General features: G+C 40.3%; 1 protein-coding gene across 1 annotated transcript in view; it reads left to right on the top strand.

Moving 5' to 3' along the window:
• Window positions 1–18,983, top strand: part of VEGFD (vascular endothelial growth factor D) — a 30,865-nt gene extending 11,882 nt beyond the window's left edge. The window contains exons 2-7 of the mRNA XM_063392883.1: window positions 6,048–6,258; window positions 10,136–10,326; window positions 12,721–12,869; window positions 14,118–14,215; window positions 16,680–16,875; window positions 18,317–18,983. Coding sequence (XP_063248953.1) covers window positions 6,048–6,258; window positions 10,136–10,326; window positions 12,721–12,869; window positions 14,118–14,215; window positions 16,680–16,875; window positions 18,317–18,443 — 972 coding nt within the window. The 3' untranslated portion in view covers window positions 18,444–18,983. The remainder of the gene's footprint in view (window positions 1–6,047; window positions 6,259–10,135; window positions 10,327–12,720; window positions 12,870–14,117; window positions 14,216–16,679; window positions 16,876–18,316) is intronic.
• The last annotated feature ends 8,898 nt before the right edge of the window (window positions 18,984–27,881 follow it).

The following is a 27,881-nucleotide window of genomic DNA, read 5'->3' as shown; positions in this document are numbered from 1 at the left end:
AGTGGTAATATTGAAAATTTCCATTGCTATTTATGCAGCACTTGCCATGATAGTGTCTGTGACCCTAACTCAGAAAAACATTCCTTATCAGAAGAATTCTTGCACTTATTTAGCTTTAAGCAGAGGCTTGTGTCCTACTGTAGAGAAATACTGTGAGGCTGGGGCTTAAGTAAAGTAATCACATGTGTAAAGCTTTCAGGATGTATTTCCTGGGTCTATGAGTGTACTTGAGTACAGAGTGAAATGCAGGCAGATTGAGGAAAATATAGATTTAAATCAAGTTTTATTTTTATCTTCTCATGCACACAAAATATTACTCATCTGCATCAATGCAGTTCATTCATGCAGCTGTTTTCTCAAATACAACCTCCCATGTTTTTATGCTATAGGTCCTCAAATAAATTTGGGCCTTTTTTTTTTTAGTGTTGTACTCCACATCTTTCCTCTGTTGTTCAAAATACTTCCAGGAGGTCTTGAAACACAACATTTATGCTGCTGAAAAGAGCAGCACATGCCAAGAAAAAAAAAAAAAGGAGTTCTGCAAAGGTGTATTCTGCTGACTTTCTTAGACATAATTTTGATTTGTTTCTCCTAAGCAGGAAATCTAGGAGCTTGTAAAGGATAGAGAAAGGGTGCAAACTGCAGAGCTGCAGCCCCTGATAGGGTATGGTCAGTACTCCAGAGCCCAGTTTGAACAGTTCAGGCTGTCTGTGGGATTGTGCATCTGTATGACAGGATGCATAAGTTAAACATTGGACTAGCATAAATCGGTGGGGAATGAACTCAGTGTCTAAGTTCAGTCAGTGTGCAAGGCAGAAAAGGCCACTGAATCTATCACTGCTTTTTCCCCTGTTCCTTTCCAATGCTGACTACTTTTAGGGGTTTTCTGGCATCTAAGATTGCTAGGAAGATGATAGCCCATTATGGTTTCTTTTGGAAGGACAAGAGTTGTAATTATCCAAAAATCACAATGCTAGCTCGTGTTATCATTTCCTGATGATTGTTCATAGCCAAAATAGAGGAAAACAGATATTCCTCTTTGAATTGAAGAATAATTTTGAAACATGTGAGAGGTCAGTGTTTTGAAAAAACAAGCAACTTCAGTTGAATCTGGTTTTTATCTTGGGGTGTGGGATCCATTTTTAGATAAGGTACTTAGAAAAATGACGTTAGGAGCAGCAGCAAGCTGAGGAGATAAGAATGAACTACTTAAACTTGCTACTTTGACATTTGTTATTAATAAATTCTACTCAAACATTCCTCACAGGGAATAGCATTATCTCTTTGGTGGACTATGGGGTGTACATTGATGGGTACTGAAAGTTTAGGACTTTTGGAACTTTCCAGTGATATAGCACTACAGGTAATTTTTTCATTTCAGGAGCATGGAAATTACATTGTCATAGTCATCCCCCAATGAGTCCTTGTCTAATTTGTTTTTCTCTCAAGTCTTAATGCATATTTTAAGCTTTCTGGGGCCAGAGTTGATGATTTTGCTCCCTATGTGTGCCATGCCGAGTGCAGTGAAGTTCTGCTCTGCGTCTTGGTTGCAACCATTACAACCAACAACTTCCACAATGGTGACAGCTCACCTCAGCTGACTACTAAAATCTGTATCAATGTAAAGGGAAGTTGGATAAGGGCATGAAGGGAAAAATATTGCTGTTCCTCTGGACCAGGAGGCTGAGCAGCTCAGCCTGAGATAGGTTTCATTAGACCCCTACCTAGCAGACTATGGGGAAAGAAGTGAAAATAAACAACATAAAAGCACAGTGAGATCCAAGCAGCTCAAGATGTTGAGAGCAGAGTGGAGAATGGGAGAGGAACCTGGAAGCAAGCAACGTGAGAATCAGAAAAGAATTGAAAAAGGGAGGTAGGGATATCTGAAAAGTGGGAAACAGCATGTGCAGGTGTCTACAGCCAGGAGAAGCAGACAGTCAATGATTTGGTTTCTCATTTGCTTTATATGAGGAGCTGGGTCTCCTAGGAATGTCAGTGAAATGTTAGTCTGACATCCATGTATTTTTCCTCTGCTCTGTGGCTGAGTGAAGAGCTCCCCTCCTGTTCAAATGCTAGTTTTAACTGCTTTCCATTTGCTATCAAGGTGAGAGGACATAAAGTCCTAAATCACATGACAGGTAAGTTTGAGTCTCTGTTGAATCTAACACCCTCCTCCAGGGTGTTTCACATTTTGAAAGATTTATTCACATTCTTGTCCAAAGCTGCACTATTCTCAGTAGGTCTTTTCAGTCAGCCAGATATGTCTATATCTAAACACAGCTTGAATTTAAACAGGAATACATGAAAGAAGTCTCTGGACCTACGTGGTGCCCTGTGGCACTTCATCCATGGTATTGTCTGAGACTGTGAGAGGTTCTGTGTTTTTATTTGGTGTTGTCTTTTTCAAAGTAGCATGACCAGAAATGAATGCTTTGGAAGTATTTCATGACAATGCTCTCTTTGGTGCAGCTGTGCAGTAGGAAGAGGATGGCCAGCAGAAGCAGTTCAGGCTGTTGGGCTTTGTCCTGCTGATGGAGCTGATGCACCTTCTACACTTTTCATTTTTTAAGCTTTTACTTTTGAATGATTTTTTGTTGTTGACAGCCATCTCTGTGGTCAAAGCGTATTATGATGAGGATGTTTTTCTGGTTGCTTAACTGCCTCCTGTGTGCTCTAGAAAGCATTTAGAACAATGTTTTAGATAAGAGCATTGTAGTAGTCTCAAACAAATCAAAAGAAACACATAAGGGGCTTTTCACTGTTCCTATTTTGACACTTAGCAAGATTGGAACAAAATTTGGTGCTTCTCTTCAGATGTTTTATACCCAAGATAGCTGTGATATATTTGACCGAAGATCTACCATACTGATATCTCATGATCTGGTGAGCCTGGCCTTGCTGGTCACCCAGCAAAAAGACTTTCAGTGTGATTTCAAATGAATCGTGCTCTAAACGTGTCTATATTTCTCTGTCTTTGCTACAGAAGGAGCTCAGGGCAACCAGCTCACAAACAAAATTGATGTCCCCACTGTAAAACCCTATAACTACTTGAGATTCAGATCTCACTTAGGTGCCAGCAGTGCCTTCAGCTCACCATCTGACCTAGTGTCAGCAATGCCCTGAGGCAAGGATCATACTTTATCTCAGTGCTGTTGTTACGGGAAAGGACACCAGAAAATTCTGTACTAGATAGGGAATCCTGTGAAGAAGTCAACAAGTCAGCTGTGAAATCTGTTCCCTCTAGGAAGAAGTCAAATATAAGAAGCAGGAATTAAATTATTCTAGTGTTATCATGGTAGGCAACAGGCAATCCCACCAAGCTGCAGAGCTCAGATAGCTGTTAGGAAACATGATGAGAGAAGGGGCAACAGATTCACTTCAGGGTTGAATAGCTTAGGCAATGTTGGGCAGAGTTGGACCCAACAGAGAAGTGCTAACTCTGTGTGAATTTTGGATGATCATGGTTACGTTAATCAGGACACATTTCTGATGACAATTCTACAATGAGCACTGCTCCTTCCAATTCCTTTGACTTTACCCTCCAATTTCTGAAATACGAAAAGTGGTAAGAGAAGACACAACCTGAACAGGTTTTGGAAGTAGAACTATTATGCATCAGTATCAGAGGTTTTGGGTTTTTTTTAATTGCCAGAATTCAAATCCTATTGGAGATGCATTTTTGGTATAGAAATGACCTCTACTAATGACCCTTCTACACAATAGTACTTGGATGGCACAAAGTTTGTTAATTTCAGTGTATTGTGTCCACATTATGGAATTTGCATAGCTTTCAAAATTAAAAAGTCCTTAAAACAGTAAAAATTCTTGCTTTAGATAAAATCAGCCATCTTTGCTTACCATGAGGAGGCATTGCTGCTTTTTCTGTACTCTTTCATCTTAGCTTTGAACCTTATTTTGCTTATATAATAATCAGGGCTTGGTTAAGTGGTGAACACAGTGGTGGTGTTGGGTTGATGGTTGGACTTGATGATCTCAGAGGTATTTTCCAACCTTAACAATTCTATGATTCTATGCCTAATAAAACCTCTTGATACAGGAGTAAGAGAAACTGAGAAGCTAGTCATCCCAAACTGCTGACTCTCACAAGAAGTGCAGGGATGTATCTTCCAAGTTCCAGAATGCTTTCATCTCATTTTACAGGTTCTCTCTAAACTCTGTCTAGTTTAGAAGTCTTGGATGCTGATTCAGCTAGAACGTATTTTGTACCGCAAAGAGAGAAGAAAAAAGTTAATGTTTAACAGAGTTCAGTTTTGATATCTTTGGTCCCATTACCACACCAGTGCTGGTCCTACACTCACATGTTTTGCAAGACCAAAGAGACACTTTGTGAATGGGAGTGAACACAAGCTGTGGTTCTTAGAACAAATAAGTCTTGACGCATTGACCTCAACTGAATTTCAGCTTTCCTGGATCAGCAAAATTCTGGGTATCTTGTTTGTAAAACTGTCTAGAAATTCAGTTACTGGTGCTAAGTGTTCACATTCCTTCTGAGCTATTTGCTCGTAAGTATTGAGATGGGGTTTCCAGTTTTTACCACATATGAAATGCATGAGAAATCATTCACCAATGAAGCAGACATCCCTATAATGAAATATGGCAACTTGCTAGAGCACAATATAATGTTCTGTGTGGGCATAAAAGGAGAGCAAACAACTTTTTCTGATTTAACTACTCAAGGAATTTTAGGTCAGTGGAAGGTAATTACCCAAAAATTAACTTGGCCCACGTGTACAGGCTAACATCTGTATTGTTGCAAAATAAATGCCACAGATGTCTTTATAACAAGTAACAGATGCACTCAGTGCTTGGATTTCAGAACTCATCTAAAAATCTTCCTGTTATAGGTGGCCCTTTCCCTCACCCTTTCCCCAGCCCTCTATAGAGCACTCACTTGCTACTGGTTCAGACTGCTGACTGCTACACACCTCGTGGACAGCCTCTTGCACTACAGCTTTGCTTTGAAGAGATAGAATTTTATTTATGACAGCTGGCACTGCAGCCCTTTGTTTGCAAGTCAAAAAATACACTTCACTGTATGACCAAAGAGTACAGCTGAAAGAGCATCAGCCCAGTGCAACACAGACATTCACAAAGATAACCTCTTACTTGTGCTGGAGACAATGTGTTTTCAGCAGATCTGGTGAGTCAGTGGAAATAAATACTCAGTGCCTTGATAAAGGCACAAACACAGATGTCAGAAAGCAGCAGCCAAAGAAAGCAGTATTGTTACAGGATGCTGTGCAATATTAAGTGTTAAACAGCTATTTTTAAGTGAATATTAACTTCAAACTGATGATACAGGTCTTTGTAGGGAGCTTTCTCCAATGGAAGCAGAGTGGTCATGAACATCACCCAGGTGGAAAATGCAGTGACTGTGCTGACGTTGCTGCACAGCCACAGCTCTGAGGCTGGACACGGGCATGACCCAAGAGCAGTCACAATGGGAGATGGCAGATGCATCCTGCAATTTGCAGCCTGTTGAAGGATGTGCTTGTCTGCCATATGGATGGGCCCTCACACTTAGAGCAGCTTCCAGCTGTATCACCTGAGCCTGCAGTGGTGTCTCTTGGCTGTAACCAGAGTTTTGGCACCCAGGGTGGCTTGTTGCAGAGGCACTTGGGCTGGACTCATCAGCTGAACTCATTCAGGTTACCTGTAGGGTGACCTGGGATTCACTCTGGCACCACTGGGCAGCTCAGGCACAGCCTGATGTGATCAGTGTCTCCCAGGTTCCCTGGAGACCAGGGGCACGGTAAAGTCTGGATTTGTCAAATAGTTCTGAGGGCTGTGATGAGGAGGGTGAATAAGTGGGTGTGTCCCCTTCCCAATCTATGTGGGCACAAATCCTGCAGATAAGTCTGGTGCTGGGCTCTCTCAAAGCCTGGGACATCTCTGTGTGCCCCTCTTTTCCCAGGTACACCCAGGTGTCCTCAGTAATGTGCTGCCTTTTGGTGCAAGTGCTCCCTGTGCTGCACTGGGGACAGGCTGTACTGTGCTGCCTTTCTGACCTCCCCCTTCCCTTCCAGAGGACATCTCTGTCAGCATTGGAGCGGTCAGAACAGCAGATTAGGAGAGCATCCAGCCTGGAAGAGCTGCTTCACATCACTCACTCCGAGGACTGGAAGCTGTGGAAATGCAGGCTAAAACTCAAGAGCCTGGCCAACTTAGACTCCCGCTCTGCTTCCCATCGCTCCACCAGATTTGCTGCTGCTTTCTATGACATTGACACACTGAAAGGTAGGTGCAGGCTTGTGGCCAAGTCTGAGCTCAGCCTCAAGACCCTTCCCTGATCCTTTTGCAGTAAACTGAGAAGTAGAGTAAGGGGTTTCCTAGAATATATTCATACTGGAAACAACAGGACATTACTGGAAAATGACTTTGTATGAAAAAGTGTCAGACAATAGCCTGAGTACAGCTCCCTGTTTTGTGGCCAAATCGGGCTCATTTTCTCTGCATGCTCTCCAACATGTACTGTTCAGGGATTCGTCAGTGCACAAAGAAAGAGAAGTCAATGTACAAAACCCAGGTCAGAATGACTGGCTGAGGGGCTGGACAGCAGCATTGTGCTACATCTCAGAACTAGCTTGCAGGCAGAAATGAATCAACTTTACTGCAGGTGTAGAAACGCCTTTTTTATTAGTTGTGCTCTGATATAAGGCACTGCACCAGCAGCAGTGTCTGTGTGGGAATTGAGAGAAAGAAGGTGTTGTCCTAACCTTGATCTGTTAGAGGAAGTTTCTCCAGAGAAAAGTAGACTTCGAGACAACCAACCAGCAACTATAATTGGAGAATCACAACCTACTCCCTCCATCTGGAGCAAATATGGATATTGTTTCTTGTAGCTGGGATGCTCAAGAGGCATTACATATTCATGGATGTAAAACAAAGGATCAGTTACTATATTTTGGTCCAGCAAATGGACATCCTACAGCAAAGCTAAACTGCAGCTTAATGAAGGAGAGGCTGAGATAATCTCTTTGTTGTCTTTATCCTGACATGATACTCTCGTATCACTTTCCTTTTGGGAAATCAGATACTGCTGATCCTGTTCCAATACCACTTTTACAACAACCCCAGCCACATTCACACACCATTACTCAGCTAAATGGTGTCTGAGCAAAGGCCTTAAATTGCTTCTCTCAGCCACAACACAGAAACGTGTGTACAAGTGCCTGTCTGAAAAGGGTTTTCATATCACAGGCATGACTTTACACTTTTCACGGAAATTTTTTACATAAAATTCAACTTTTACAGAAAAAAGCTAAATACACACACAAAGAACAATTAAGAGAGCTTTTAATAGTGATAAACATTTTGCTTACATACCTTTATAATTTTAATCAGAAACATTAAAAGTCCAGAGAGTAATTAGGAGTACCCAGAGTGAAGTGTTGCCTGTATTCACTGCTGCTCATTTAGTGCACACCAACATTTTTGCAAAACTAAAGCATCCCTTTTGTCAAAACAGCATGACAACAGGGAATGTTATTAAATATTACTGAGGCAGGGAACGTTGAAATGGGCATTTTTCAATGGCAGAATAATGTAACTCGATATTTATAATGAAAATAATGTTCACATAACAAGGTCACTGTGCCATTTAGTGTGCTGTGACTAATTTGAGGTGGTCACAGGGCTGGAGCACCCCTCCTGTGAAGTCAGGCTAAGAGAGTTGGGGCTGTTCAGCCTGGAGAAGAGAAGGCTCCATGGAAATTTAATTGCAGCTTTCCAGTACCTAAGAGGGAGCTGCAAGAGAGCTGGAGAGGGACTTTTCCCAAGGGCATGTAGTGAAGCTATAAGAGGGTAAGTTTAGATTAGATATTGGGAAGACACTGGAACAGGTTGCCCAGAGAAGCTGTGGATGACCCAATCCTGGAAGTTTTCAAGGCATGGCTGGATTGAATACTAAGCATCCTGGTCTAGAGGAAGGTGTTCCTGCCCACAGCAGTGGGGTTGGAATTAGATGATCTTTAAGGTCCCTACCAAACTAAACTGTTCTGTGGTTCTATTTTACTATGGTCATGTAGATACAGTTTTCTGCTTGGAACAGGTATTAGGATGCTTCCTATTTTCCCTTTGAAAGTCTAACTTTAGATACAGAGATGTCAGCGTTCTCATTAAAAGTCAAGTTTCTGACATTCAAGTTAAAAAAAGTCCATTGGGCCATCTTCTCCATCCTTCCATTCAAAGTGGAATTATCCCGGGACAGGAAGTACTTTTGTTCTAATATATTAATATATTCAAGGTACTACAGCTCCTTTTAAAAATACACAAGCCCATAAACATGCATTTCTTTCCCACACCCTTTCCAGTCATTAAACAGTGATCTTTCTGCCAAGGGCATCTGTTTTGTTTTAATAAAATGTTTTGATGAGAAGGCTGGGTCAAGACTTATCATTGTTTCACTAGAGTATCTTCCACAGGACTCCAAACTCCATCAGGGAAAATTCAGGACTTTGTTCCTCCTTTCTAAAGCTTTAACAGTGAAAGTTTGTATCACTTCATCTAACCACAGTCTCCCCTGAGTTGCTCAGTCACTCAGGACTGCAGCACTTTCAAGCTGGAGAATATTAAGACAAATTTCTCAGAAACTGCTCTGTACTTGGTGACCAGGGTGATCACTGGGCTTCTGAACAAGATGTGACACCCACTTGCTTGGCAGCCAGTTCCTGTAAGAACCCTCCTCCTAAAGAAGTGGTCAATAAAGTGAGGATGTGTGTAGCTGGAAAGGTCATCACTGCTTATGCTCATTAAAGTGACATCTGAAGTGATTACATGCACATACCTTAATGAGTTTGGCAAACACTTTATTTTGTATTTTAATTTAGGATTCGATTGCTGTTTTGATAGAACTAACATTACTCTAGAAAACTCTATTAATTTTAATGATTATTCTTCTCCTAATTTATGCCTCCTCTTCTCAATTCAGACATCAAACTCTTATTTCCTGTACTCTGTCCATGACTGAAAAATGGACAAAATCAGCTCTGTCAAAGGACTTTGTTTGACTAAACAGAGGGCGAGGTATAGCATAAAAGTTAAAAGTATTCCAGAATTTCTTCTTTCTCAGAGCTGCACTGTAAATGTAGGAACTGCTTTTGCAATAGTAGGGAGGTGGACTGCACTGGAAGAGAGATCTTCTTTTTAATACTATAAAAGTTGTTTTTTATCTTTCACAACCTGATGTAGGGTGTAAAGCAAAAAAATGTTTTTCATCATTTTAAAAAGAACTTAAAGCATAAACATTGATGACTCATAAGCAATTCCATAACTTGAATCAAGTAAGCAAAAGGCAAAAAAAGGAGAGCCACCTTTTGACAGAACTCAGGACAGTATTATGTATATTACGAGAATTCACTGTTTTCTCTGGTTCAGGCAGTTAATGTGTTATTCCTTCTCACAGCCAGAATTTGACAAACCAGTCAAGCCTAGTCTACTGGTGTACAGCAATTCAGAATTTGAAAGATGCCACGCTGTTTTGGATAGATGACTCACACTTGAATTCATACTCCTGTTATTCAGCCGTGAACCCCTGATGGTACTGAGGTGTGAGAGTGTTTGTCTTGGATTTCACTGGGCATTTTGGAAATGGTGCTCTCTGGCTGACATCCACCAGGAGTACTCACACCCTCTGACCAGAATCTGGTAATCATTAATGTGCTTTGCACTAAGGCCAGGCTCTGCTGAGTCCATGGTGGGTACACTCACAGAGGATAAAATGACAATAAGGAAGGCTCCCCTGGAGCAAAGGGGAGCAGGGTGTGGGGCAGCTTTGTCAGATAGACACTGTAGAACTGGGGACCCTCAGCTAAGGGAAATCAGTGCAGCTCTACCTCATCTGCTGGAATTAACAGAGATTTTGGTCATTTGCATTGAAACCTAAAGGCAGATGAATGCAACAACCTCTCTGACAGTGCAGCTGGTGTAAATTACTGGGATAATTTTGCACTCAGACTCCCTCTGGTCCTTAGATTAATCCAAATAAGTGCAAATTGATCCAAGTAAGTGCAAATGGCCTGCCAGGACTCCATTTTTATTTATATAATGCTTCTGCTTCCCTAATCAAGAAGTTTCACTTTGCCATGATTGCTAATAAAAATGGTGTTTTCCACAGTCATAGATGAAGAATGGCAAAAGACTCAGTGTGTGCCAAGGGAAACCTGCGTGGAAGTTGCCAAAGAGCTGGGCACAACAACCAACAAATTTTTCAAGCCTCCCTGTGTGAACGTGTTCAGATGTGGAGGCTGCTGCAACGAGGAGAGTCTCAGCTGCATGAATACAAGTACAACTTACGTGTCAAAAACGGTAAATGAGGCTATTCATCTGTTTCCTTTTTACCCTGCCTCACCAAAAAGGGAGGGGAAGGAGGATGTTTGGTTTCTGAGATCCTGTTATGAAAGATCTGTCTGCACTATCATAACAAACAGAAGAATTAATTTTTTATCCATGTGGAGCGAATGCAGGAGTGTGCAATAGCATTTCACATTCATGTTCCGTTATTAAAAATTGTTTATAAAGGTGTAGAGATGGAAAATCAGGCCCTCACAAAGTGGCTGCAGGCTCATGATGGTCAGAAGTTTGATCCTTTAATATATTGTAACTTGGACTGGGGACCCCTTGAGAGCATTGTCTCCTAGGAATCCTCTGTATCCAAGGTTTAACCCCAGGAAATTTTGGTGTATTGGGCTGCTGACTTTCAACATTATCATCTGTGCCAAGAAGGTTGGCTAATAATTTTGGATGTGCAATTTTGCAAGCCAAAAAAGGAGACATATTCATCAGGGGAGACCAGATGCTCTTAATTAGCATGCCTCAGGATCTGAATGTCCCAAATCACACACCTCTTAGGGAAAGAAAGGCATAAACCAGCAGTCAATTACTAAATAGGCGTAACAGGCGATACCCAAGTTTTAATGACCAGTCCCAAAAACTGAGCATGGAGTAGCCAAGCAGCTTCTTTCTGTAGACTCCCACTGGAGGCTATGTACAGAGGTACCTTGCTCCAGTGGGTGACTGAGCAGAGCTCCAAGTTTAGTACTTTCAATCCACTCTGTGGTTGAAACCATCCATTGTTCATCAGCAATCTGATCTAGTGGGGGGGATCCCTACCCATGGGAGGGGGAAGGGGTTGGAATTGATCTTTAAGGTCCCTTCCTACCAAGCCTTTCTATGATTTTATGATTCATATCCACAGATGAAGTGCAAGATACTGGTCCTCTTTGATGAACCTTCACCTTGTGCATTCCTATTTCACTTGGCGTAATAAATTAAATTCTACTTCTGGAAAAGACTTTTCTTTAAATCATAATAAAGATCCAGGGCAGTTGTTTCAAAAAGAAAATTGAAGCCCTTATGGGGAGCAGGTTCAATTCACTTCTGTATTTATTTTGTGTTTGTTGGAATGTAATTCCACTGTGTCTGGTTGTACTGGAATACAGCTGGAGTAAAATAAATCAGGGCCTGTCCTTCTTGCGTCAGTGCTCCTTAATTGCTTTCATTCCACACCAGAAGGAGAAAGCTGTTATGAGCTGTTGGCCACACACAAGAGACATCTGATCAGCTCAGGGAGCTAGGTCAGCCTAAGAAGTATTTATTTATTTATGTGTTTTTTGAGCAGCAGTTCACAAGCCTGTTGAAAAACTGCAATTTTGCAGAGTGTAACATTCCTTTAGCATCCTTCAAAATAAGCATTCCCTCAAAAGTCCCCAGCTAAGTTCCATTTCTGGATATGCCACCATCAGTCAAGATTTATTCATCTAATGGAATTATTCCCATATCCCCATATTTGTGAGAGGATTTTTTCCCTTGCTATAATACATCAACTGGAGGATACTGATGCCACCCAAAGTCTGCTTAGGAACACTCAGTCCCTGCAGGTGGATGCAGCCTCAAGCCAAGACACGATGGCACACCAAGACCTGCCCAATGCTTTGGTTTCCTTGGGAAGGAAGCTGGTTTGAGGGGAAGAGGGAGTGTGGATCACTTCAACAGCTCTTACACACAGCTGCCCAAGGAACCAGAGCCTCCAAGGCCTACTCAAAGATCACTCAACAACTGGGATGCACAGAAAGCAGGCTCCTTTGTTCCTTAAGCTCCTGCTGTAGTCAATAGAGAGACATTTCCAGGATGATTCCCTGCAAAAACCCAGCTGAGGCAAAATTAATTTTCCTCTATTTGCTCCTGTTTCTTTGCTTTCTGAGGAGGCTGTGGGGGCTAAGTTAGGTCCCTAAAGATGCATACTGTGATTATATCCAAGGACAGTTGAGTAGCTGTGTCTGTAAGTGGTAGAGACTCAACTGATGGTACAACCAAGAACAAAGTTCTCAGCACCTACCTCTTTCCCATTTGTCCCTAGCATCCAAAAGAGGTTTTTGTGTTTGCTTACAAATAGTTTTGAGTAGGCTTGGGTGTTTAATAGCTTTAATACAGCACTAGAATGCCCATTTTGGCAAGTTCCTACCGTGGTGGGCATTGCTTTCTTTTCAAAAGTGCTCTCAGTACACTTTTGCTCATTTATAATTGTGGTAACTATGTCTAGATAAGAGCAAGGGTGGGAAAATGGTGGAAAAAATATGACATTTTAATTTAAAATTTTAATTATTAATTACTGTTTAATTAATAACTATTAATAATTAATTATTAATTAATTCTACTCTGTAGCATGGAAACGGAAAAATAAATGTTATTTGTCCCATCTAGCTCTTCGAGATCTCTGTTCCCTTGACCAGCGTTCCTGAGCCTGTGCCCATCAAAATTGCCAATCACACGGCCTGTAAGTGCACATCAAATACCCAGCGTCAGCAGTACACCATCATAAGAAGATCTGTCCAGTACCCAGAAGAAGATGGGTAAGTTCCCTCATTTGAGAACTTCTACACATGTTGAATTAGTTTTGTCCTGATTTGCAGTTACAGTGCTCCATTCTCTTTCTGTTATCACAGCTGCTTTTCCGAGTAACTTGGTTATCACTCAGGCTTACAAAGGTCACCCAAACCACATGAATTTTAAGTGAATGGTCATCAGAATCCAACAAACTGTAGACCAGTTCAACAGCATCTGGAGCATCTAAGATATTTATGTTCTTGAGCAGGGACTCAACTGCTCATACTGGCACTAGGCTCCACTGGAGCTATTGGGGAAGGTGTGCATAGAAGTTTTCAGCCTGACACAGCAACTCTGCCCGTACATTATTTAGCAGGGCACACTAAATTCTGTGCTCAAGCTAAAGCCCTCTGTCACACTTTATGGCACGCTGGGTGAGAATCAATGTGAATCTTGGCTTTTCACTTTTTGATCCAGCCTTGGTTTGCATCTGTCAGGCTCATGGATGGGAGAAAAGTGATTTCACTCCAAAACATGGCATAAAATACGAATACTCCTGGTGAGAAAAGGCTACATTAAACAGACTCTAGAAGCTCAAATAGCTTGCATGACTCACTGGAAGTCAGCTCAAAAGTCTCCATCAAGCCCTGCATTTGGCTTGTCCCCATCACTGCCCTTCAGCTGGACATTAGGGTGGGGAGAGGTGTCATTTCAGCAAAGCCACTCCAGCCCTCCCAAAGCCTGCTGGCCACTCCAAATCCCCTTTCTTGACAAACACAGAAGAACCTCAGTCTTTTTTCAGTTTGTGAGTATCCCTTGAAGAGCAAAGGGCCTAAAAGTCAATCTGTCCTCTGACACTGAAATAGTGTCCCTGTGCATCCATGAGCATGGGCAAATTAAACTGGAACTGAACCTTCTGGCAGCAAGGCAAAACTGAGTAAAGTTACACAACATGAACACTGCAGGGCAAAGGCTGCCCTGCCTGGGGTAAAGCTTCTTATAGAAAAGTGGAACTGCAAAACTGCAGCTTTTTCCTAAAGCTGTGACCTGAAATAGGTGCTGAATATGCTTGCTGTGTCTCTGGGAGACAGAGAGCTCTGCCCTATCAGCAGAACCACCCAGACCTCTGTTTGCAGCAGTAATGCGCACAGGTGCCAAGCCCTCATGTGGTACAGGTGGCAGACCCAGCACACCAGCAGCTCATTTTGCCAAATGGCAACTCTGATGCCCCTAATTATTTTTTTAATTCCTGTCTCAATTTCTTTTTCTTCTAGATGTCCCTTTACCAACAAATTTTGCCATAATGGATGGATCTGGGATAGTGACAAATGTGAATGTGTTATCGACACACAGCACTCCAACAGACGAGAAGGTAAAGATGGAATGACAAAGAGATACTTTTGCATAGTATCTCCAAGCCCTTTGTCTCTCATTCTGGTCCTCTTCTCACCTTTTTTTTTTTTTTTTTTCACTGAGCGAGTCAATTTTTTTATTCCACATCCCTAGACAGACTTGGATTATGGTGTGGAAACTCACCTGAAAATTAACACTGATATGTGCTTCCCCCAGCTCATGTGTTTTTGGTTTTTTTTTTTGCTTGGAGGTTTTACTCTCTCTATATTAGCAGCCTGAATAGAACCTAGGAAAGTATTTAAAAGATTTTGTGAAGTAGGCACATTGTACAAATTTTTATTTCACATGTGCCTTAAATTATATGATGGGTATTAGAGAAACTTGTTAACTGTAGAAAAAAATGCCCTAGAATACATTGCATGGGGCAGGTGATTATTTTATTTTATTTTATTTTATTATTTTATTTTATTTTATTTTATTTTATTTTATTTATGTTATTTTATTTTATTTTATGTTATTTTATGTTATTTTATTTTATTTTCAGTTCTTCAGAAAAGAATTAATAATGAATAAGTTAGACAAAACCAGTCTTGCGTGTTAGCTGCACTCAGTGCAAAAAAATATATATTATCTCAAAATATTTGAGTACTTTTAATGATAGTCTTAAGAAGAATGTATATATACTTCTTCAGGTCTGTGGAAGGAAATGGAAGAGGATAAAATTTGTAGGATAATAACTGCCTTTCTTCCTCTGCTTCTGAAAAATTTTAATTTGTCAAAGAAAATTGTTGGAAATATTCTGGGTGGTAATTGTGTAAGTCTAAAAATACTTACTAGCAATAAATATTAAAAGAAATTAATTTTTTTCCGAGTCCTGTGTAAGGCTGCTAAAATTGTTTTCCTCAGGAAATTGAATTGGTCAAAATAACACGATTATAGCACTAGAGGAAACAGAGAAGGAAACTTTGCCTTTGTGCTTTAAGCTACATTCAGCAAGAGGAAGAATAAACCATTCAAGGCAACAATAAATCAATCTGGCAAGCAAGTTCCCAGACTAGCAAACTAAAATAAAGCTAAATAACCTCATGAATTGGTCTACTGATTATAACCACCTAATGTTAATAAGCAAGAAATTGCATAGTGACTTCTGTTGGATCTCTTCTCACCCTGGATAAAATCCTCTGACCATCAGGTTAGACAGTCAAACACAAGTTAGACTTTTAGTCCAGAAAGGATTAGAACTCTGTATTTCAGACTGAGTCTGAAGGACTGAGAATAGCCAGAGCCCTCTTAACTCAGAGTCTTTTGTAAAGTTAGCTTGGAGCATTAAAATCTCTGGCTTGTTGAATTATGGCCTTTGTTGACATAGACTCAATACTTCCTCCGAAAAATATATTCTCTGAAGTACATTGTGTTTGGCAAGTGGCTGGGACAAAATAACTTAAAATCTGTCTTTGAGGTTGAAACAAAGTGAGATAGAAACACTCTACACCACTTCACACATGCCAAGCTTTATCACCCCAAGGAAAGGGTTTGTCTTCCAAGAATTTTGGGCAGACTCCCTCTTCCTTTTCAATAGGCCTTTGGTTTTATTCTGTCAAGATACTGATTTTTCAGCATTGAGTAAATAATGAAAATTTCTTTCAAGTAATGTGCAAGCCTTTTCTGGCCACTGAGATCAGGGATCAGATGGCAGGTGGTGCAGAGGTGCAGGTTACATTTCACATTCCATAGGTTATAGCAGAGAGCTAATAGTAAAGCTACAGGAAATTACCTTCCCAATGACACCTTATATGCCATGACCTTTAACCAGGGATGTGCTGCTTGCATTTTAATAAAGCTTTCACAAAATGTGTTCCCTTTTTGCCAAGATGAGCCTCATATTGTACTCCAGATGTGCATTTTCAGGAAAGATATTAGACAGCAAGTTCCCTTGGCTGTTTTGGCTTTTTTCCTGAAATGAAGTATTTTCTTTCATCTTTGACAAATACGAATGTGCTCCTTGTTGAAGTGCTAGGCAGCTCTCCCCCTAGTAGATAAAGCATTACTCCTTAAAAATTTCAGCAGTGACTGGGTAGTGAAGTACACATGTGGTGGGTGTGGTAGTTTGCATGGATGTACCTTTTTGTCATGGGTATAGACTAAATCCTTTTTGAGATTATATTTTTAAAACTTGCTGTCCAGTAAATATTTGTGCTTTCCAAAACACAACACTAGGCTCTTGCAGTATACATGTCCCAATTTTTTTTTTTTGTGCTAAGTTCAACCCACAAGAAATAGTAGTATTAGAATAAAGTGAAATAATCAGCCCAATCCTCTCAAGTCCTTTTCTGCATGGGAAGTTGCAACAGAAATTGTGAAATTTAGAATCTATCAGAAAGTATATGTGTGAGTCCTAATAAATAGAGAACATAAAGAGCATCTTCAAAAGCAGGATTTAGTAAAGTAAAGCTTACTGCTAAAAGGTGTGTGTGTTATTGCAGGACTCCCTCCTCTTGCTGAGCTGGCTATGTGTGGACAACATATGGATTTTGATGAAGAAAATTGTGAATGCATCTGTAGAGATAAGTGTCCCATAGATTTCTTCCAAAGTAAAGAGAACTGCAGCTGCTATTTGTGTAAGGAGAGCCATGAGAGCTGTGCTCTAAAACACAAGATATTTCATGCTGAAACCTGCAGGTAAGTGATCCTTGCTATTCAGTGTCAGCACTGCAAGAGCTGAATTAGAGGTGCAAGTGCTTAATTGGCTGGGAGGTCCACTTGGGATAAAATACCTTAGTGACATTTGGGAGATATTATTATTATTAATAATAATAATAGTCATATAATAATAATAACAACAATGGAGATTGTATTTACAATACTTACCATATAAAAGGAATCTAAGGTCTATTTGTATTTTTAAGAAATCTGGACAATCCCAGATTTTCAACTGTCAATACTTTTTTTTTCTTTTTTTTCTTACAAATCTTTAGGGAATGATGATTAAAACTGTACAATAACTGATATTGGTTTTTGCAGTGAGATACTGAGTCACGTAGGTAGGCACAGCTGTTCTCTGTGCCAGCTGAAGGCAATCTCATGGATGGTTAGGGACAAGGGCTCCCTAAATTTGCACACAGAGCACACAGCACATTCCTTATCCAGTTTGTCCTCAGAGCAAGTAATTTTCTAAACCTAATGCAATTTTGTACACATATAAATCTACTCAACCAGCTCTGACTCCACTGAGAAGCAGGAAAATTGTTCTGGGGCTACTATACTCCATGAATTTTCCTAATCTGTTTGTATTATTAGTTTTGAGATTTCTGTGTCAAATCAGGTAGAAAATGCTCTCTTAAAACACCTGCTCTAATGGCTTAGTTAATTTTTAAAATTTTACAGAAAGTTTTGGTCTCGTGTAGAGCCCCAGGAGCATGTAGTAGCTTAGTCTCAAATGTTGTATAAGGATAGTCAGCCCCCAGTTTCACCTGTATCTCACTGAGTGGTCACCCACAGGGTCCACTCTCAGTGGCTTCATAGGTGCATTCACAGGGAAGAATTAATGTTTGCATCTTCAGGTTCAGCTCTGAAAACAAGGACAAGCTCAAAATAGTTGGCAAGTATAAAAATAGCTAAAACAATCAGTGGAGCCAAAAAGAAGAATGAAAGAATTGGTTTATTGATATGTTTCAGAGAGGTCTGAGGGGAGCAATGTAATAATTTGTTTACATGAATTTGGCTTCTAGAAATTCCTATAATCTGGACACAGGACCTTAATGCCATGTGAAGTACTTCTGGAGCAGCAAAGCTGCACCATGAAGTGAGATAAGCTGTTTTGCAGAGTCCAAGGGCAGCACTACCCAGTGCTGACCCTCAGGACTTCACTGGTCTCAAAGAAGGAAAGCATCACTAAAGTTGTGAATATGGATAAATGGACCACTGCAAGACTTGTTGCTGTAGACAAAAAATTGTGAGGCAGAAAATTCTTCTCTTGCAGTGTTGTAGGCCATCAACACTTTCCCAAACAGGGAGGGAGAATTGCAGTGTTCAATGATGAAAAAGTTGAGGAATATGACAGTGAAGGATTTTCATATTAAAATTCTTTTCTCTTTTGCATTCTTTCCCCTTTATCAAATAGTTGTGAAGACAGATGTCCATCCCAACCCAGAACATGCCCAACTGCCAAACCAGTGTGTTCCAGGCACTGTCGTTGTCCAAAGGAGAAGAGAGGTTCTCATGGGTCCCAAAGCAGAGAAACTCCTTGACTGAGCTTTCCCTATTCTTCGAAAATCCACTGCTTCGCAAAGTAGCTGTCACTGACTTTCAAACAATAGTAAACATGAACATCCTCCATATTAAGAGCAGAAGAATTAATCCAGTCTGCATTTATTTATTAGAGCAATCACTAATTGCAAGTGAATCCTCTGGGACACTGGTAATTGTTCTCTAAGAGGTAACAACAGCTGATGAATTTCTGGCTGCATGGAAGAAAGATTGGAAAGTACCAGTTCAATGTTACCTTATGGAAGATGAAGCTGTGTATTGGAAATAGAGTCACAGTCTCCAGCCAGTCATTCAGAAATTGGGACTTGATAATCTTAGCCTCTGAATCCTTAGCTAATGCAGCTCCTGGGTAAAATTTTCTTCAGAAATTCAGTGTACAGGATTTGGCTTCTAATAGGTTCAGCACTGAGTTATTTGATCTACTGTCCAGCTTTGATTATAATTTTGTGTTTATTGTTCAACTACTGTCAGATGTGCCATATTTAAGTGTATATAAGAAAATAAATACATCAGTTATTCGAGTGGATTTGATTTTTCTCTGTTATTTTAAAACTCTGCCCAACAAAAAGAAAATGAGAAAAACCCCAAAGCCATTTCAAATACAATTTTCTTACATTTGTTCCACAGGGACTGGCTTCTGCCCAAACCCAGGTCGAAACAAGGTCACTTGACCCGATAGTTTCAGTAAAGAAGAAGCATTTTTTTCCATGTCTGCCTGACAGCATGTGTGATTTATTTGTTCCTGGTGCAGTGTGTTCATCTTCCTAAGGGGGTAACAGCACACTAGTACTAACTCTTCAGTAGTTTTTTGGAAAAGCACTGCTCACTAGAAGATGGTTTTCCTTTTAGCCTACCACGCAATGGAAATATCTCCTTTGCACTGAAATTCCTCTCCCCAGCGTGAGGCCTGAGTAACAGTGCTTTAACCAGATCAGGTAAAAGGACAGTATTATTTTCTGAGCCACTGAAGTCTGGTGTCAGCTAGTCCAGAGAAAATATTATGACCAATAATCCTGAACTGGAAGTGATATTCTTGACATCTGTATGATTTTTTTTTTCCGTTTGCTGAATTCTCCAATTCTACACTGCATTGTGAACAAAGGGAATAGAGTATATGGAACAAATGCTACAGAGATGGGACGTTTGACACAACATAGGGAACAGGAAATGGATTTCTGATGTGCAACTAAGATTTTTTATTATTATTCGTATAGGATAAATAGATTCCTTTATAATAAAATTAGAGATGAATCCTGTAAGATTGGTTGAATGGCTGGACAAAGTACCAAACAATTGAACATGCCTTTAGTCTCAGAAAGGCATTTAGGATTTGATCCTGAGTGCTGTTTCCTAAGCCAGCTGGGACCTGGCTCTGTGCAAGCATACCTGCAGGCTGTTTGTGGTACCTGTTCTGTGAGCTGGCCTGGGATCCTCTGCCTGAGCAGCACAGTCTGACTGTGAGCATCCTGAGTGGAGCCCCTGCAGCAGGGCTACCTCCTGGGCTCCTGCTTGTGGGTGGGTGTTCCTGCAGAGGGAAGAAAACGTGCCACCAGCATCAACTCTGCATGGACAAGAAGGGGATCTCAGTGCAATACCTGGTGAAACAGCCTGGCAACATGAGCACACACTTACCTCTCTCCTGCTCCTCCAAGAGGCTCTAAATCCAAACACCTCTGTGGTGGTGAGGTCCCTGAGCTGCACAGGGGTCCATAAAACGAGGGAACTTCCCCATCACTTCTCCTCTATCTCATCTGGGGGCACCTTGACCAAATGGCTGGGCTGCCAATAAGCAGCACAACACTGCTCAGAAAGCCAGGGAGCTGCAGAGGCAAGCCTGACACTTAATATATGGAGTAAAAATACACCTTTATGCAAAACCACACAGAAGTATTTGTAAAGCTAAATTCTGCATAAAGAAATCAAGCTTTTACATTTCCTAGCTTATCTTGGAGTTTAGCAACTGGAATCCTGTACTAATTACATCTGTGTCTTGTTAGTGTTGATCTGTGGAGGCTTCCTTGGTTTTCTGTCCTGACCAGTGAACCTATTAACATCAGTTTTCAAAACTGAATGCTCTTGCTAGAGAGACAAGTAAGTCTGCTTCAGCCCTAGAAGGCTCTTAGATAAAGCAGTCACTGAGGGGCTGAAAACCATGTTCTAAAGCTTTTCTCACAGAGACAGAGAGAGATTTGAACATGAACCACCTAACCTCCAGGAGATGACAATGGCCATTAGAATGCCTAGGCTGGAAAGGCACCATCACTGACCACCACTGTGAACCCTGCTCTGAGCTTTTCACATTTCCCCATTTCCTGTGAAAAAGAGACCTGTGCCTGGATGTCCAGTGCAGGACTGAAGATCCCAGTGGGATGGAGTGAGATGAGATCCTGCCACATCCATAGGCTTCTTTCAGTCTAAGCCTCTGGGTGAATTTAACCTTTAACCTCAAAATTTTGCTCTTAAATCTTGTGGATCACTTTGTTAAACACTTAGGCAAATAGTTTCGATAGCGTTGGGGTTTAACCCCAGCTGGTAACTAAGTACCCCACAATTCACTTGCCCTCCCACCACCTTAGTGGGGAGATTTGGAAAGAAAAAGTAAACTTCATGAGCTGAGGCAAGAAGAATTTGATAATTGAAACAAAATTAAATATAACAGCTGCAACAACAATAAGAATAATAAGGCTACTAGTAGTAGTAGTTGTAATGGAAAGGAGAGAGAAGAATAAAACCCCAGAAACACAAATGATGTACAACACAATTGCTCACCATGCACTGACCAATGCCCAGTCCGTCCCAGTAGTGATGGGACTCCTCTCCCTAACTCCCCCAGTTTATACACTGGGCATGATTTTCTATGGAGTGGGATATCACTTTGGCCCATTGAGGTCAGCCATCCTGGCTATGCTTCCTCACAGCTTCTTGTACATCTGCTCTCTGTCAGACCATGGGAATTGAAAAACCCTTGATTTAGAGTAAGCACCACTTAGCAACAGCCAAAACATCAGTGTGTTATCAATATTATTCTCATACTTAAAACAAAACACTGTATCAGCTACTCAGAAGAAAGTTAACTCTATCTCAGCCCAAACCAGGACAGATACCAGCAGGCTCAAGCAACAGAGAATGTGTGATCATCAAAACCACACCTGGAGGTCAATGTAAAATTCAGTGTTATTTTTACTGAATTTAACCCGCTACAGGTTCTTCTACCTGTGAGGGATTTCTGTTTTGCAGGAGCAATGTGCCTGAAAGTTTGTGGATTAAGAATGGTTCTTAGGCTTACTGTGAAGATGGAAAAGGAAACTGCTTGTGGTGGCATTCACTAACAAGCATGACCTAAGCATCCAACACACAGGTTTTGATCTGTTTATAACTTATTACTGTATAGGGGTTCCCAGCCCTAGTTTCCAGAGGCCTTATGAATGTAGTTCTGCATGCTTCAAAAAGGATTGTCAGCTCTGGTGCAACCTACAGGCATCTTACAGAGTATTTCTTTAACACTAAATTCCTACCCCAGTGGATCAGCTGCTCCTAAGGCCCTGTGCCAGTCGCTGTTGTAGGGTGCTCCTCTTTGCTGTGCTGCTCTCCCAGTCATTAGAAAATTCCAGAGCTAGAGCATGTAGTGCATATCTGTAACATTCACTGTGTGGAAAAGCTCAAGAATTTAAGTGCAGTGCTGGGAATGACAGTGCTGTGTGATGGTCTGCACTGCCACAGACACAAGAATATCTGGATGTCACTAATTCTGTGGCATAGCCATAAATCCTCCACATGGAAGACCAGGACTAAAAGGAGGGTTTGGGTAAAGATGCAAACACATGCAGATAATTAGATCTTGGTGAGAATCTATAAAAGTTCAATGCTATTTTGTTGGTGAAATTCTGGATTTTTCATTTAAAAATATTCAACAAACTTTAAAATAGAAATGCATTCTGTTATCTTTCATATCAATGCATCATATTGACTTTTAATTAGGATATTTAATACAAAAATTCAGAATAATCAAATGAGGTATGTGAAATTCAGAGCAGATCTGTTTTTTGACTGATGTCATTAACTCTTAACCTATGACTAAATGACCTTCAGAGAGAGAAGGTTATTGAGCAGTGGAATGTTCTCTTTGAAGTTTGAAAGGCCTTTTATTACTGTGTTCAGCATGACTTGCTTTTTAGGCATATGGACATGATTTACAGATTTCATAGGCAGAATAATAGTGCTAAACATTCCTGTTGCAATGTGTCTTAATTTTTATCTGTGGAGAGATGTCTTTAATGTGATACTTGTGTTATGTAATACATATGTATTCCTATGTAATAGGAATGATAGTACTTAAATAATTATTTTTAATTCAATATAAACACACATGAAGTCTCTGAAACCATCAGTTTTTGAGTAGCTAAAAAACTGATGGTTAGCTACTATGAGTAGCTTTTATGAGTTCTACTTATATGTGCATTCTTGAAGAAAGGGGATTAGGAAGAATATGAATTAGAATAATAGCTAAATATTCACAGTGCATTGAAAGAGTGAGGAAATTTTTATCTACTTGCAAAAACCATACTTGACTTCCAGAAGGACAAAGGTATGTGTGATCTTACCAAATGTTGGTGACATGGAAGAAATTCAAGCACGTCTTGAAAGTACTGCTCTCATTTACTTCAAAAGCTATCACAGGTCATATACTGTGACATTGCCTATAGCAAGAATTATTCATGGCAGGGTTGACAGAGCACCTATCAATCCTGTCATACTCATACACACTGTTAACATATAAATCTGGATATGTATCCTTTGGGCATCAACTCCAGCTGACTTGTAAGGTCCCTTCCTGTATTCCAGGGAAAACAAATGTGAATCTACTTAGGTTTATTTTTTATTTTCTTGTACCATTGCAAGTCAGGATTTATGTGATTAAAGTTATTTTGCTTTACAGTAGTGTAAAAAAAAAAGGAAAGGAAAATCTTGAGAATGAATCTGAGGAAGCTCCTTCAGCTGCATGTTTCCTTCATATTTTCTAAATAACTGGTAAATGCATTTCAACTTTAAAATATCAAAGAGGTTGTCATCTTCTAATTCTGGACTTGTGGAGTGAATCGTTCTTTCTGGAACTACAAGGTGGATACCAGGCAAAATCTATGTTGTCATTTATTAAAGTCTATATTAAAAAATCCAAACAAGCAGGGGTTACAAGTGATGTACTGTCATTCATTTTATTTATCAAACTCCTACATCAGCAGATACTTGAAAATTTCTCTAAAAACTTTTAACTTGGGGTAAAAAAATCCCTTTTAAATTAAAATAAAAGGAAAGTATTCCTTAGGCCAATAAAACAAAATGAGTACACAAAATGATGTGTCAAGGTTTGGTCTGCATTTTGGTTTCATTAACACTCTTCTTTGTTTCTACTTTTATCATACTTTACAATACTACTCAATGTGAAAGGTCATTCCAGGTTGAGAGCAGCAGGGGATCCATTATTTAGTGTGAACTGTTTCCTTTCTTAAATATCTAAAGGTACCTTTAAAATGTTTATTGTTGAATAATCAATTATTTAATTCCAGTCTGCATTGGTATATGCTTTACATTTAAAAACACAACAGGAGTTATACACAAAATATCTAGTTAAGGAGTGTGACTACAAATTAAGTGCCAAAAAATAAGGTAACCAAGTAGGAAGCATTTCACTTAGCCTTTTGCCCCACTTTCTTATGCAAAGTGGTATTTTTAATAGGTGAAGACTGTCTCTGATGTGTGGCTTAGGATCACAGGTCCAGCTGAAAAGGTAATGCAAGACACCCAGACTAACCCATCAGTTTCTGTTAGGTGACTCACTGGTGAGGCATTTATCAAAAACTTCCCCTTGGCCCCAGATCCCACTGTCTATGCACATGCATGTGCCTCCTCTGATCTTTTTTTTGAAAAAGTGTGTCTTGATTCTTATTAATGGAACTTTTCAGAATAGTGTTTAATCATTCCAATACAGTTGCACAGTGGTTATTTTGATTCAGTCCTCAGAATAAAATCACCAATACATGTGATGAAACACAAGGAAGAGCTTAACACATCCACATGCAATGCTTCTTATCAATATTGTCTTTGCAATAAACATCAATATTTTCCTGTAGCTGAGTTATGAGAGCATATCATGAAAATCCCTTGAAAGTCATCTGGTTTCTCTGTTCCTCCATTTCCCTGTGCATCCCATTTAAATCTACCCACAGCTCATTCCTGAAAGTTTTCAGAGTCAAGAATGCCTACACTTCTCTACCTGTCCCCTGGAGTACAGTTACCTTTCACCTTACCCTGCTCCACATCAATTAAATTAACCTCAGAGCAGCACTTTCAAGCCTGCACAAAGCTTGAAATCTGTGGCTTCCGTTTCACACCTCAAGAATGGTTTGCTGCCTCTCTCAGCCTTCTCAATCCTATCAAATAAAAATTACTTCTTCCTCCATAGACCTTACCTTGTTTTTGTCTCTAGATATTCAAGACTACAGGAAGAATATTAATTTGAAGAATTAATTTGTCTCATTTAATGGATTTGGAAGTATAATTAAAATTAATTATTCTTGCTCAACTGTTTAAATCTGGATTCAAACTATCAATATATAGTTAATTATAGTATCAATCAATATATAGAACTATAGGTAGTTCACGCTTGTTTTTTACAAGAAACTCAGATTTCTTTAAATTCAAGCTGTAGAATGCAGGCAGGTATTACTCTATTTGGTACAATGTCTACAGAGAACAGTGCTAAAATTGTTCTGGAGCATTTGTGTGGTAGCAGCACTAGTAGTAGGAAATAAAACATACCAGGTAAAGGTTCTTCATCTTTGCACAGAGATATTTTGCAGCACCACAAGAACACATTTTAAATTTACAATAGCTCCATCTACTGTTGTCACTGCACCTTTTTTTCTCTTCCACCAGTAAGTCCTCATGCATACTCAGCTTTTTAAGTTGAACCCATTTTGTTAGCATTTTAAAGCTGAAACCCACCCGAGAGTTTTTGCCAGCTCATAGAATCACACAAAGTAGAACACCATGACATAAACTGCCAGGAGCTTTTGAGAGTTTGTCAAGTACAATTTTAAAGATACAAACACAAGACCTCTAGGATAGGCCTCTTCTAACACAGCTGATAACATCAGTGTTAAAGTAGTACTCTGATGTGGCCTGAAGGCTGCAAAAGCAGAAACAGATCTGCAGCTAAATAGACAGTGAAATTTAATAAAGCTAAAGGAAAAAAAAAAAAAAGAAAAAAAAAAAAAAAAAGAAAGAAAGAAATAGAAACAAGTCTACTGTGGTCAACATGCTGTGGCTTCATAATTGACACTAGACCTCTGTGTTACTGTAATCATTTGATCCAAATCTGACACAGGCAGAACTGTATTTCTGTCAAATTAGTCTGATGCTTGTTAGAGTTGATAGTAGTGGTAGCTGGCTGCAGGACACATATTCCCCAGGTCTGCCAGTACAAAAGCACCCAGTGCTTCTGACAGACTCAAAATGTCAGGATAAGCACAGACATTGCTTTGCACTGCGTGCTCAGGAATCTTTTTCTGCACTATTTGATGAGTCCTTATGCTAGATCACTGCCTTGGCTAGGAGGTAGAAAACAGGCACCATCCATGCTTTGTTTGCCATGACTGTTTCTGCTAGGGACCAGCAGGGACCAGAGAGCAAGTGTGCAGGTGCTGGAATGGATCCTGCGTGGCAGTGCTGAATGACTCACTCTCAGGAGGTGTAAAAGAGGATTCTTCTCAGTAACAGCCAGTGCAGCTATCCTGTCCTGTGTCCTGCTGAGAGATGTAACCTGTTTGTAAGCCCAGAGGATGGAAGCTACTCCTGGTATATATCCTTTGCCTTCTCCCAAGCCCTCATGCTCTTCTTCACCTTCACTGGTCTGATTTGACAGGGAAGGGAATGCTCTGGGCTCTGGGGTGGAAGAGCACTGTAGTATGCAGAGGATGACCAAGTGATCGAAACCTCAGGGCATGCATGAGAGACACAGATTACACACATGTGAGAGCTAACACACACAGCCTTCAGCCTTGCCAATCAACTTCTCCTTTCTGTTAGCAAAATTCATGTCCAACAGATGAATTCCAAACTGCTTGGAAGGGAGAAGTGTCTGTAAAATGGAAAACCAACTTATTTTCTGGCATCTAAGATAGAAATTTGGCTTCAAGAAAAGAAGCCTTTTCTCCAGTTTGCGTTTAATGGTAATTTCCTTCACAGACAGCACTGTGGTTTGTTAAGCCTTCAACTTGAAACCTCTATTTTAGAAGTACATTAATATGTCATTTCAGCCAGCTGGTGTGGGACTCCATGAATAGGAAAACCCAGGTGCTTGAATGAGAAAACCATGATTTTTCCCGGCTGTTTTATGGGAGGTATTCCAGCCAGGTAATGAGATTGGCTGTATGCAGTAGAAACCAGGCAAAACCAACCTTTCTAAGGTATTATAGAAACCTATTGGATCCTGTTGCTATTTCCTAGTAGCAAAAAATAACTGCTGAGGTAGACACTTGGACACTCATTCCCTCCATGCAGGAATCTTAGAAGTGACTAAGGCTCTCCAGCCTTACCCTGAAAAAGTAAACTAAAAGAAGGACAATTAGTCCTCTTTCTTCAGAGGAACAATTCCAAATCTTGCTTTCCTCTTTGTTTTGGAGCCTATTTAATTCCAGCAGGACCACTGTCATTTTTCAAACAACGTGTTGGGCTGTCTCTGGCTGTCCTGCCTGGTTTCACTAATCAGGCTCAGTTTATGATACACCTATAGGCCACAATTCTCTATTCAGCAGCCTGTTTTTCACTGATATACTTAGTTTGTGGCTTCCAACTGTTTCTGCTTTCCTGAATCTTGAAAGGAAAATGTCCTTCACTTCAAGCCAGTTGTGCAGTCTCACACCACTATTCCACAGGATTCCTTTTCCAGGAGCACTCTGGCTCCCTTGTCATGGCATCAGGCTCTGGAGCAGTACAGCTTCACAGCCCTTTTGTGAAGTACTCTGTGAATAACTGATAGCTTGTTTTCGTCAATTATTATTGGTTTTACTAATAAATGTGCATGCTTTAGGCTTATTGAATGTAAATAAACAAATTAATTTAATAGACCAGCTTATAACACAGCAAAGCCACTTCACCAAATAGTGATAGTCTTTGCTCCATACAGACGTGGAATAAGAGCAATGTCATTCAGCAGGCTGGGGGACAGAGCAGCAAATTCAGCCTGAGAGGAGGCTGAGTGGGAGTTGAAAGCTCAGAGTATTTGGCAAAAAGTTTTCCTATATTTTCAAGAACACTGAAGAGATCACCTTGAGGCACGATGGCATCTGCTACCTGAACAAAGACACAGGAGTCTCTTTGAGTGTTCTCCATCTTCTCTCTCCATTAACTCAATTTATGAG

Source organism: Prinia subflava, chromosome 3 (assembly GCF_021018805.1).
Source record: "Prinia subflava isolate CZ2003 ecotype Zambia chromosome 3, Cam_Psub_1.2, whole genome shotgun sequence".
NCBI classification, from domain to species: Eukaryota; Metazoa; Chordata; class Aves; order Passeriformes; family Cisticolidae; genus Prinia; species Prinia subflava.
The sequence above is the reverse complement of the archived record's forward strand: the minus strand, read 5'-3'. Positions and strand labels throughout refer to the sequence as shown.